Genomic DNA, 13,547 nt, shown 5'->3' with positions numbered 1-13,547 from the left:
AATATAAAAATAGAAAAGCCAACCTCATTTATATGATTATAATAATATCACTAAGGGGATTGCGTTTCAGGGGTTCGGTGAGTTAACTGATGTAAACAAACTTCTCGCCTAGAATTAACCTCATGACATAACAGTTGTTGATCACTAAGCAATATGTTAAGGACGCAGTTCTGTATTTGCAAATGCTTCTTTACGAATAACATGTTCTTAAAGGATTATAATTTGCATGTAATATACCGTGACAAAGCTCAGTTCATACAAGAATACGCACAGGTATGTGAACTTTTTGAGTGGTTTTACCGTAAAAAATTTCGGTTAATATATAGGACTAATCCGCCGTATCATCTCACGTCCAGAAATGCCTCAAATTTCACCATATAGTAAGTTTTTTCTGTTTAATATACCGAGGAAGTTTGGTAAGGTTAGGTAGGTTAGGTCTGTTCTTCATAACCACAAATGTTAAGTAGCGTTTGTTTTTAAAATATCAAATTTTTAACATATTTCCACAAACTACAACAGTGTCCACTATAATATAACAATGAAAATCTGGCATTTTTATAATTGTTTTCAATCAATTTCGCCCGCGGGTTAGTCCTATATAATTACCGATTTTTTTCTTGTTATTTTTTTTTATGAAAAGTAAAGGTTTAGACCCAGGACAGGCGTTTTTGTGTGTGTTTGTGGAGAGGTGGGGGGGAGGGGGCAATATTGTACCTGGTTGGCAATTCAGTACAATTCTTTAGTTAGATAAAGGTAGGTATTGAGGTCGCCATCCTATCAATGGTTTGACCAAATTTGTATTTTAGGCTCACATGCTTAACGCCTTCTCTTCAGGGACGCCACTTTTAATATTGAATTTGGCTAATGCCACACAGTTTGGTATTATTTCACTTGTCGCCACTAAACGAATCTCGGGAATTGTATAGTTCCAATCAGTAATTTTGACAATTCTAAGACACTTTTCTTCAATGGCATTTCTGGCGCTAATTATGTATACGCGAGGTATTTTAACATTATATTACATATGTTCATACGTGGTGGTACACACCCAGAACATCGAATGACTGTGGAGCCCTCCCGGTTAGGTTAGATTCAAAACTTTTTTCCGATATTTGGGTAAAATTTTTCTTTAGGACATGAGTCTTTAGGGGTTGACCAATATGTTTTTTCAGTTTATTTTAGTGTGTTTTAAACGAATCTGACCATTTTGAGCGGAAATTGCTCGTTTTTGCCCCTCCTCCCCCAACAATAACGAAGGAGAGCCTGGGAAATCGGGGTTTTTGAGTGGGGGGGTAAAACAATAATGAATCGTCTAACCTAACCTAACCCCTAGCCGGGAGCTCTGCCTTCGGACCCCCGGTAGGCCTAGCTTAAACTAAACTAAATGTTTCAGTAGTGAAAAAATTTGGGGCGTGCCATGTCCAAAAGTTGGAAGTGGAAGGACCAGGGATATGTAAGAATTGGATAGAATGGTCGTCTTTCTCGTAAAACTCAGCAATAAACTTAAAATAATCGTAGGAGCACAAATGACAACCAACCTCCATGGCCATTGGCAGACTGGTCAATGAAATTACCGAGGCTTCATCCTTTGAAAAAAATCAAATGTGATTGGTCGAAAAAAATCAAATGTGATTGGTCGAAAAAAATTTGCATGATGATATCAGTAACATCTCCTCACAGACGAAGGCTGAAAACTACGTAAAATGAATTAATTCAATTGTGTCACTATTATCCATATATATATATATATATATATATATATATATATATATATATATATATATATATATATATATATATATATATATATATATATATATATATATATATATATATATATATATATATATACGCTTCAAAATGCTCAGAATAGCGAAATCTAAATGTTTCAGTAGTTTATAACTTTGAGGCACGCTATGTCCTAAAGTAAAATAATGCCGATTTTTTACCATGATTTTATAGCAAATTTCTAGATTCTGAGATGGGAAGGGGGCTTATCTCAGAAACTATTAATTTGCACCAGAAATGAAGGTCAAATTCGTCCATAAAACATAAAAAAAGAAATAGTTTCAACTTCAGAGGAGACTATACAATGAGTTAATAGTGATTGGTAATCTTGTATATTTTTTAACTCTATATTTGCCCAATTGTCAGTTAGGTAGGGTTTTTTAACAACACTGGAAGGAGTTGATAGAATTGAATGAAACTTTGTGGAAACATTAATTACAATCTATTAAATAGATAAATGGAAACGAAAATCCATTTAGTGTGGATAGGTTTTAAAGGGTGTTTCTCGTAAGTTAGGCTGGGATCGGTTTGTTAGGTCAAGTTCTAATAGGTTTGAGCATTTTCGCTTCCATTTATCTATTTAATACCCTATAGATTGTAAATAACATTTCCACAAATGTCATCCAATTCTATCAACTTCTGGTGTTCTAAAAAAAATAAATAAAACTACCTAACCGACAATCGAACAAATTTTTAATGGGCATAAAATTTAATGACATAAAATTATGCTTGCCTTTTTCTATATTCAATAAGACTGGGAACTTTCCAAAGTACCAGATGCTACTACATTACTGTATATAATTTGTGTTCATAAAACGAACCTAACTAACCTACGTAACCTAATTGAACCTAGGTAGGTAGTATTATGTTTAAATGAAGCTTATGTTAAGGTAGGTAAGGTTAGGAAAGTTAATTTAGTTCATTTTATGAATGATAGATTATATAATATAGAAGTACAATATTTGATAATGTACTTTGGATAGTTCCCTCTCTCGCTGAATGTCAATTAAAGCACTCTTGATTTTACAGCAGTTAATTAGAAGATTACTATACTTATGGTTTTTCCTTGACATATTCAATAAAACATACATTTCATTAAATACAAAGACAATCTAGTGATAACTAAATAAAACTGGGTAATGACTTGGAAATTGTCTACCACAAAAACTTCTAAAAAGTATAGGTTTTTCTAGTGTATTTTATGGTCTTTAATGGAACCTGGCCTTCATTTCTGTTTTAAATGAGCCATTATGGAGATATGCTCCCCCCCCAACAACAATTTTTGTTCATACAAAGTGCACAGGGCTTTGAAATAGAGGGAAACGGGCAAAATTGTTGGGGAAAAAAAATGACAAAATCCTCCAAAATCCTACCTTAATTATATCAAATGCTGCAGGATAAAGTGATGCTACTTGTAGGTTCTTTATCCAACTGAGTATCCTTAAATGCAGAAACGCTGAAGCCACAATATGGAGATTTTGGGGGTAACTTATTCGGAGTGAGAGTTGTGAACTCTTGAAATATTCTGCCAGAGAGCGTTGTGACGGTACTGAGTGTGAGCTGTTTCAAAAGCAGACTTGACCAACACTGGAGCAGGTTCAAATGCATTCAGGAGCCGGTGCATGCCCAGTACTTGCCAACAGTGCGTAACAAAGACGTGACCGATCACCCAAGCAGCTAACGAGCTGATCAGTGGTGAAGAGGATTAATGTTAAGTACTCTAAGTAAAAACAGGTGCATTTTCCAGTAATTCCGAGAAAATTTTTCCGGTACCCGAAAAATTCCGGGGATGAGAGAATTTTTTCCTGTTTTGAGAGAGTCATTTCATTACCCCGAAATCTCTCATTCCTGAAGCGTTTTGCACTGATTATTGTTTTGACTCAAAGATATCACTGCTGTTTATACTTGTTTTTTGTTTTTATTCTTTTTAGACATTTTTTTTGCATAAGTGTTCACCTATGCCAGATTACTTTTATAAAAAAGGTGCCTTTCCCATTAAAAGATCTGAGATTACTTTAAATTACTTGATTTTAATGATTGCATGTACTGTATTGTACTGTACTGTATGTTATATTTTTGGGCTTTGCTAAACTATTCCATTATAGATTGTATTTTTGCTACTGCTTCAGATTCTTATACAGTATGACTCTGTGGTATCAAAGGTATAAGTGAATTTATTGTTTTTGACAGGTTCTGCAGTCTAAAGGATGCCAAGACCCTGAGAGTATCATCCCCAAGGTTAGTGCTCTATAGGATTTTGTTTTTAATACTAAATTGTAAACATATTTCTCTGTTCAGCTATCTATCTACTGGTGTTACTCTCTCTCTGCCACTAAATAAGAAGAAAGGTGGTAATGAAATTTTGTAGGACACTAAACTAGATTTATAGAAAAACTTGTGTTAATAATAGTAATAGCTGGTCTTTTGTTTCTCAAAAGCACCAGTTCTTCTAAAGAATTCACGAGTGCTTGAAACACTACAAAGTCAAGGACCTGAGAATAAAAAGAAATACTTTGTACTACAAAAAAAAAATACAAAAAGTGACAGTTCATCTTGTATTATCCATATACTGTATCCTTAAGTTGTACACTATAATTATTCAGACATCTAGACGGTCCGTCCTTAGTAACGATCTTCAAGAGTGAAGTGCTTCCCCATCTGGAGTACTGTCACCCCGTCTGGTCCCCGAGATATGCTAGGGACTGTCAGTTGGTTGAAAATGTTCAAAGGAGGGCCACCAGACTGGTACCTGCACTTCGGTACCTCAACTACCCTGAGAGATTGGAGCGCCTGAACTTGCCTAGCTTATACTACAGACGGGCAAGGGGTGACTTAATTGAGGTATATAATCATCTCAAGGGGCACTACTCAGTCGAGTGTCCTTACCTGGAGCTGGCTGACGCTCGCCCCACAAGGGGTCACAGCTCAAGTTTGAAGAAGTCACAAGCCCAGAAAACTGTAAGGGGTAACTTTTTCGGAGTGAGAGTTGTGAACTATTGGAATAATCTGCCAGAAAGTGTTGTGATGGCACCAAGTGTGAGCTCTTTCAAGACCAGACTTGACAAGCACTGGAGCAGGTTCCAATACATTCAGGAGCCAGTGCATGCTCAGTACTTGCCAACAGTGCGTAACAGAGACGTGACAAATCACCCAAGTGTCTAACGAGCTGATCAGTGGTGAAGAGGATAAAAATAAAAAAGTAAAAAACAAAGGTCTAAAATTGTTTCTTAAATTAAAGGCCTCCAAAGAAGTTAGTTGCTTCATTGATGCAGGCAACCAATGTACAATCTGGGTGCTGTATAGGAAAAGGATCAGGCAGCAAAAGAACATTCCCGTAACGCTCTAGGCTCCTCAAGGTGTGAAGGATCATCACTACAATGTGAAATAATTTTGGAATGTGTGGTCAGTGTATTTAATAGATTGGCCAGATACTTTGGTTCACCAAATATAAGTGTCTTTAAAAGTCATTAGACAGTTTGAACTCTGTCCTAGCTTTATTGGAAGCCAATACAGTACAATGGGTTAGTAGGAGTCCTCAGTGAGAGAGCAAAAATAAGCCTGGCAACCCTGTTCAACACTGTCTGAATTTTCTTTGGTAAATTATTAGGTAGGCAGACCCATAAACTGTTACAATGGTCAAGCAGACAAAATAAATGAATGTACCTGTAATAGTGTCACAAGACACAGTCTACCCAAAAACTCTTTCACAACATGCTGTACAGTAAAGTATAGATTTAGAATATGAAAGTTGCAATACTTAACCACTGAATTGGTTATGTTCTTTAAAATTCAGTTTTGAGTTAAAGTACACTCCAAGATTATGATGAACAGAATTGACAGGACTGGGTTTAAAGAGCCAAAATCATCTGTGCTGTCACCCCACCCTTTTCCTTGGATAACAATAATCTTCAATTTGCCATCATTCAAATTAATTTTTTTCCTAGCCATCAAGGATTTCATTATCCTCAATATCCTTGACATTTATAATTTTCACATAAAGATGTGTTTCATTGGCATATAAATGGTATGCAACAACATGAGCATCGAGCTTAGATGTAAGACTGCTGGTATAGACTGTAAACAGAATTGGTTCCAAAACTGATTCCTGTAGGACTCCAAACTGCAAAGAGACAGGGTCTGAAATGGTTCCACCAACCATCACACATTGAGATCACTCTGACAAAAAAGACTCAAGCAGTGAGAGTGCATCATCACGGACACCAAACAACCAAAGATCCTAAAGTAAAAGATGATGAGCCACAGTGTCAAAGGATGCAGAGAGAGTGAGCAAGACCAGGAGGAAGGACTTTCTTGTGCAAGTGTTTATTACCAAATCATTATGAATTCTACATAAGGCAGTTTCAGTTGAATGGTGGGGGAGCTGGTGGTAGAGCGGTACCATTCTTGCCTCGCAAGCAAGATGTCACGGGTTCGATTCCCGGGCCGGCGGAAGTTGTTTGGACACTCTTCCTAGTTCCCTTGGTCCCTGTTCACCTAGCAGCAAAGTAGGTACCTGCTGTAAATCGGAAGTAGCGATTTCATATTCAGGGACAAGTTGTTGGAGCTTCCAATAACTTTCTTAGACATAAACCATTGACTCTTCAGGATTCTATGCCCTTAACTCATGAGACATAAGGCAAGCATGAACTTAGCATGCTTCCCTGTTGGGCGCTGTAAACGCTTCTGCGCTTCACCTTACACAAGGATGTAGGGGGGTGCCCAATAAATGGAAAAAAAAAAAGTTGAATGGTGCTTCCTATAGGATGACAGGACAAGAAGGATCATTCCATTTCTCTCTAACAGTGGAAGTAACTGATCTAGCATAGCACACTCTATGATCTTTGATAAGAATGAGAGATTGGAGACCGGGAGGTAATTTGACATACAGTCTGTACTGTATTTTCAGTATCAAGACCAGATTTCTCATAAAAGGGGATGCAATAAAGCCTGTTTCTCAGATGTCACAAAATTATCCTCTGCAAAGCATTAATTTATGATTCTACAAATAAGGTGTGCAGCATGTTTATAAGCAAATGATGCCTTAGATACATTAAGAAGACAAAAAATCTAATTCAAATCCTTGATATAATGCAGAATGTTGTTCACCCTTACAGGACAAAACGATGAAAGAGTGAAGTGTAACTCTATTGAAATTCCACTGAAAATTCCTCCACATTGATGGAATGATTCATAACTGGTCACACTCTTAATGAAGCCTTGTCAAGGAGATGCCCTTCCATATTTTATCACTTTCATACATAATTCCTCACTCTCATGGACTTTAAAAATTTCTCTGCCATACTCCTGGATATCAAACTTTATTTCACTGACCTACTCCAAGACCTCGTATATTCCACTGATATACTCCTAGACCTCTTAGTATATTCCTGACACCCATAGACCTCAAAGTATACATGCTATCCTCTGACAAATTCAAAGTATTATAAGTATTACAGTATAATTATAATAATGATAATAATTAATACTACTAATAATAATATTTATAGAGTAAAGTCGTCATACAGGTTTACAATTGGATAAGCATGTAGATAAACTGTGCAGTTATGCAGTACAGCATATGGTGCATGTAGGCTGTGGGAGTAGTATACAGTTTCCTGTGTGCAGAGACAGTGCAGGTAAACAACAATAGTAAACAGTAAGGCAACTTGACCAAGGATAGCCAACAATGCTGTCAGCTGCTTATTTCTGGAAGGGTCCTTTGCTTAGGCTTATTCTTGGTGTCTAATCAGTAATAATAAGTCTACACGAGTACAGTATTAGTGAAAATTTATTTTATAGAATTCAACAAGCCTTACATTCCTTCTGGACTATCCACTGATATGCTCCTAGACCCACTAACATAATGCCTCAAGGTCTAGGCTCATCCATCTTGTACAGTATTTATATGTAGCCAGCCTATACAGTAATTAAAAGTTTGCAATATGAGCATTTTACATTTTCAGTTGGAAGCTGAATCTCTTCGACGTAGACAGCTTCATGATGAAAGCTGGAAACGTCGCATGCAAGTGGCTAAAGATTACAAGCCTTTACACCCAGAGATATTCACATTGCAGGTTTGTGGGTAAATCTTGTCATTTACGGAGTAGGATTAAGTTTAAGAAAATTTGCCTATACAGTATACGTATCATAAGTTTTGTTTTGGGAAATTTATGAGTAAAATTTAACATTCTTTTTATGCTCTGACTATGGTAAAAAATATTAACTACTGCAAAAAAAATTTAGCTCAAGTCTCACAAACGAAAAATCAATAAATTTATACTGTACAGCATCTGTTTTGTTAATAGTTGTACAATCTCCAACGTATTCGCAAATTGTTTCACACCGTTATACCTCATCAGTACATTTACTGCTCCCCACTCTTACAGGGCTTGAAATTTGCACCTCCCTCATCTTCCCCAGGCAGGGCTTGAGTTGAGGCAGAATGAGCCAATACACTTTTTTTTTTTTTTACTTTTTTTTTTAATAAATCATTCCTGTTGTTAAAATATTCAGGGGAATGAGTTCTAATTGATATTACTTCTCCAATTTTGAAGTCTTTACAAAATTAGGTAATTTTGTGCATAATCTACATAAATATGTTCGAATCGTGTAAGAGGGCTCTGGTAGTAGCGATGAAATAAATAGAAATACTGTTTACTGAACTTAAGAATTTGAACTACAGTACAGTATTGTATCTACTTCAACATGTAAACCAGGTACTGTACAGGGGGCCCCCGGGTTGCAAATGGGTTCTCTTCCTGAGGACATTCTTAGTCGAAAATGTACCCAAGTACATGCCATACTTACAGAACAATGTTTAAAATTCCACTACAGTAAAACCTCGATTAACCGTCGGTTAATAACCGACCACATATGTGGGAAAGGGGTCGACGGATAATCCAAAAGGTCGGTTAATAGTACATAAAGTCTACGGAAATAAAACATACATTTTCAAAGTACCTTTCCCTAACCTACCTCATTTGCCATTCATATTTCAATAGAATTTGCCTTAAAACATTAACCACTTTAGCAAATAAATATGAACCAGCACAGAAACCGTGAATAAAAAATGGAAAAGTCAAAGGACATGTCATCACAAAAATTGTGACCAAGTCCCAGGTTGCTGATCTGACTTTCTGCCTCATTTACACACAATTGCAGAGTCTCAGTTGACAACACAACATACATTCAGGTACATTGTGTCTCACTCCTGATTTTTTTCATTTTGCATCTCTTTATGGTCTTTTATTATTAATATTATTACATTATCCCCCCCAGGCCCCGATGTGGGTCAGTGACCTGTGCCCGGGTGGGCTAATCCCCGTAAAAAAACAATTTTTTTTTTTTTTTTTAGGGGTTCGGGATTGACAGTTAATCCGAAAGTCGGTTAATCGAGGTATTACTGTATATCAAAGCCTAAGTCATTATATACATCTAAAATCACTTAACTTAAGAGAAAAGAAGAAATAGAATGACAAAATATAGTACTGTACACTATAAATGAAAGTAAAAAAATAAGTCATCAGGTAAATAAAATACTATAAATTTAAAGTTTAGCCTCGTTTGTATTGGCAGGCATTCCTAAGTCGGGGACCCCCCTTACAGATTAGCTTTAGCTAGTGTTATACACCATGAAAATCTTTCTTTAATGATGAAAATGGTACATTTCTTACAGCCATCATTCTTGGATGCCAAGTTTCATGAAATAGTCCAACTTGCTCAAGACCCAGAACAAACCTCAGAGGACATCATCAAATATATGAAAAATCACCAGAATCGTATATTTTCCTTTCCTGTTTTCACTACAGAATTTTGTAAACTTTTTCTTGAAGAGATTGTGAATTTTGAGGAGTCTCCACTTCCAAAAGGCCGGCCTAATACCATGAATCAGTATGGGGTATGTACACAGTGATGGAAGTACTTTATGGTACATTTATGACATCACTGATTTTGCTTTTATACTTTTTTATTTAGTTAGTATTTATAAATTCTGTAATTATATAAACATTTAGATGTGGACAAATAAGATTAATACGGATTAATTGCAAAAATCATATACTGTACTCCTTTTTTGTGTACAGGGATAATTAATTTGTTCTTTCAGATTAGCTTAGAGGAACTTGGTTTTGATAGATTTATATCAAGCCTTCGCTCAACATACCTCACCCCCCTCACCACACTTCTCTTCCCAGACTGGGGTGGTGATAGTCTGGACTCCCACAAGTCCTTCATTGTCACATACAAAGAAGGCAAAGATGTGGACCTAACTTACCACTTTGACAATGCAGAGGTAATTTATTTTTCACTAGTACTGTACTGCAAGTGATAGTATTTCCTCAATTGAGCCAAATATATTACTGTATGTTCTATGATGTTATGTGATTCAAGAATGCTTCAAAATCTTTGAAGGTGATCATTTTATACTATAGAATATAGTTCAAATGACAATAAAAAAAACAAAAAGTAGCAAAGAAGATCATTTTCAGTCACTGTTTAATCATATTTTCTGTATATTTGTATACTGTATCATATTATCCATTTACAGTATAATCTATAGTGCTACCCTCCACTCCTCAAAGAAGCTCCCCACTTAGAGGATGACTAATGACCATGTCAGAAGAGCCTCAAAGCTTCCCCCCCACCATGTACGTTGCATTTTATTCCTGTTTCCTCTCATTGTCTCGGTAACATATTGTACCTCCTTTCTCCATCATGGTGTTGGCTGTCTCCCTCTACCTAACATGCATATTGCATTACCCCAGTACACCTTCTATTCTACTTCTCTTTTTTATCTTTCTCACTTGTACAGTGGGAAACAATATGAGAGCATGGACGATAAATTTTGGTATATGAGGGCTGTCACTACTCACACGTGATAGCCACCCCACCCACCCACCCCAAAAAAAAAAAAATGACGGATATCATGGTCATTTTGAGGCAATGTGCACTTGATATTAGGAGAGCTTCTGAGGTCAATCGTAATTACATTTTGCTATACAAAAATGCCTGAATACAAATCTGCATGAAAGAAAAAGTATTGGAATTTTCTGATGAAAAGGAGGGGGAACTCCCCCCAAACTGCCCCTGAGTACTTAGGTATACTGTACAAAACTTTAGTGGCTCTGTAGCTCAGTGATAGAGCAGTTGCCTCAAGAATGGTCATGAGTGGATTTGGAAAATTGTGCTTCTTACTTGTATACACAGAAATAAATAAGTACTGTACATTCTTTGCCAATAAGGGAACAATGCTTTCTTGAAAATACATCTTGCTAAATGGGTGGGATAACCCTCTAGCTGCTGAATTGCCAAATTGGTATGCTAGTAATGTAAATGAATTTAACACTCTTGGGGTTTGTCATACGCAAAATTGTGTATGATATAAATTATCGCTTTATGGTATTCATACGTAAATTTGTGTATGATGTAAAAAAAAATTTTTTAATAATTTTATGTTTTCTTATGAGCTCTAGATATGTAATATGCATATTTGGCAACTATGTAGACATCACTCAAGGTTACCACACCGGTCTCCCTTTTGTGTTTAAAGGACTCAGGATATAACCTTGACCCACATTTCCCATGCATTTTCTTGTGGCTTGTGCTGATTTCTTGTGCATCACAGTGATTTAATTTATATTCGTAAGTGTTGTGAACGTTTTAAACCATGTCTCATGTTGCTGGCGAGGGTCGGGGGAATGTAAAACATGCAAAGAGATTGCATCACATGGTGATAGTGTGGTGTCTTCTGATGCCTTCTACTCGCGTTACATATAGAAATAATTACGTATTTTATTGTGATTACTTTTGTAAAACTGTTTGTAGATAATTTATTTATAATGCTAATGCAACAAATCCCAACTTTTTATTTCAAATATCAAGCTTTTTATGACTCATTATGTACAATTATCTCTCGTGTGGTGCAGTCAAGTGTGGTGAGGTGAGTAACAGGCCAGACCCCGAGCATCTCGCAGGAGAGCATCTATCTTAACCCAAGAGTGTTAAGATATTTGATTAATCAGTTGTTTTTCACTACCACAGATAACTCTGAATGTCTCACTTAACGAAGACTACAGTGATGGAGAGCTTTACTTTGGGCCTATGAGAACTGATGCTTCTTCTACAGTACGTTCAGGCTATTCACACCTGCTAGGTAGAGGACTACTTCATCGTGGTCAACAGCGTCATGGTGCACTGCCAATATCAGAGGGTGTAAGGTAAGAACTATTTCTGTGCTCTTTCTCTCTCTCTTTACATTTTAGCTTCCAATTTATTAGGGAAGTTCTTAAAAGTCTTATTCTAACTCAAGTAACTCATCTATATTTATTTTTTCCTTTGACAGATATAATCTCATAATATGGATGCGATCATCTCAAATCAGAAATGAATTGTGCCCAATGTGTGATGAGAAGCCAACTTTGGTGCCCGTCAAGAATGGGTATGGTGATGGATTTAGTATGAATACAGTGGATGTCTGCTCTACTGTTTAAAGCTAATGGTCTTCCCTAATATATGAATACTGCATGTGTTGCAGCTCCAGCTCACTTTGTTGGGAATCAAATAAGATGGATAGGTAAACTAACATAAGTTTTTGTTAATGTCAGGCTATAAAGGTAATGAAGTGCAATACTTTTACTTTGTGATTTTAATTGGATGGAGGTGCACTGAAAATTAATGTGTCTTCCATAGTTATGAAAGTTTTGGAATCACTTTTTTTCATGGGTTAATGTTTGGTGACTTGCAAGTGTTGAATATGTTACAGTATTCACTTTGACTGAATATGCAATACAATGTGTATGTCAATTCTTACACCTCTTGATGTATGGTACATTATATACAGTATAGTATATTTCAGTTGTACAGGTTATTGGTAAATACCGTATCTTTATTTACTTTTGTATTGCATAATCAGACAGTTCCAAATTCAGGTACTGTATTATATACCATATATTGAGTTAACAATTATTATACAGTAAATTTTCAACTCAATGAACTGGAATGGCATCTCTTAACAGTGATTACTGTACTCTTTATACGGCTTCTTCATCTTTAAACTTTTTCTGTTTACTTAGGGTCACAGAAATGTGTTCTTCTTTGCCACTATAATACTTTTTTCAGTCCTTATGTTAAACTCACTTCCTCTTACATACATGCATACAGTAAACCCTTGGTAATTCGGCATTTGATAACTCAGAATTTCATATAACTGCCATGGATATGGTATTGGAATGTATTAGTATAACTTGGGGAATGCCAAGAGATATAAAATTATCTGGGAAAATCTCAGCATATCTGGCTCTATGCATCTGTGTCACCTAGTATAGTGCTTTATTTTTCACCTTCAGTGCTGGTAAGTGTTACCTTTTTACATTTAGTAATTACATGTACACATATATGGGTCGATAATTTTTTATTGTTGTAATTTTGTTGGAGGGTGAAAGTGCCTCGATAAGTCGGAATTTGGGATAACTCAGCAAGGTCAGAGCCCCATATGTGCCAAGTTATCGAGGTTTTACTGTACTGTACATCATCCTTCAATCACCATATTACTGTTCCTCACACTGCTTTTATATTTATCTATTCTTTCCAAATTTCACAGCTTCATAACATAACTTTTTTTTCTTTTTGTTGCCAAGTGGTTTTTCAGGATACATATAACATGCTGCTGGCTTTGTGAAGAAACACAGATGAGCCAATTAATATCTTGTGGAAGAGAAGCACCATGGATAGATAGATAGAGAATCAATAAAAGTGAATGAAGA

At 36.1% G+C, this 13,547-nt stretch overlaps 1 protein-coding gene across 1 annotated transcript; it reads left to right on the top strand.

The window, feature by feature from the left end:
- The first annotated feature begins 337 nt into the window (after positions 1-337).
- LOC121862317 (2-oxoglutarate and iron-dependent oxygenase domain-containing protein 2-like) lies at positions 338-13,547 on the top strand. The gene is made up of 7 exons (XM_042360481.1): positions 338-380; positions 3,979-4,026; positions 7,752-7,862; positions 9,464-9,685; positions 9,893-10,078; positions 11,827-12,002; positions 12,128-13,547. Exons 3-7 carry the CDS (start codon positions 7,809-7,811, stop codon positions 12,273-12,275), a joined length of 786 nt encoding a protein of 261 aa, XP_042216415.1. The 5' UTR covers positions 338-380; positions 3,979-4,026; positions 7,752-7,808; the 3' UTR covers positions 12,276-13,547.

Source organism: Homarus americanus, unplaced genomic scaffold, assembly GCF_018991925.1.
Source record: "Homarus americanus isolate GMGI-L3 unplaced genomic scaffold, GMGI_Hamer_2.0 scaffold31037, whole genome shotgun sequence".
NCBI lineage: Eukaryota > Metazoa > Arthropoda > Malacostraca > Decapoda > Nephropidae > Homarus > Homarus americanus.
Note: the sequence above shows the minus strand (reverse complement) of the source record. Positions and strands in the feature narration are given on the sequence as shown.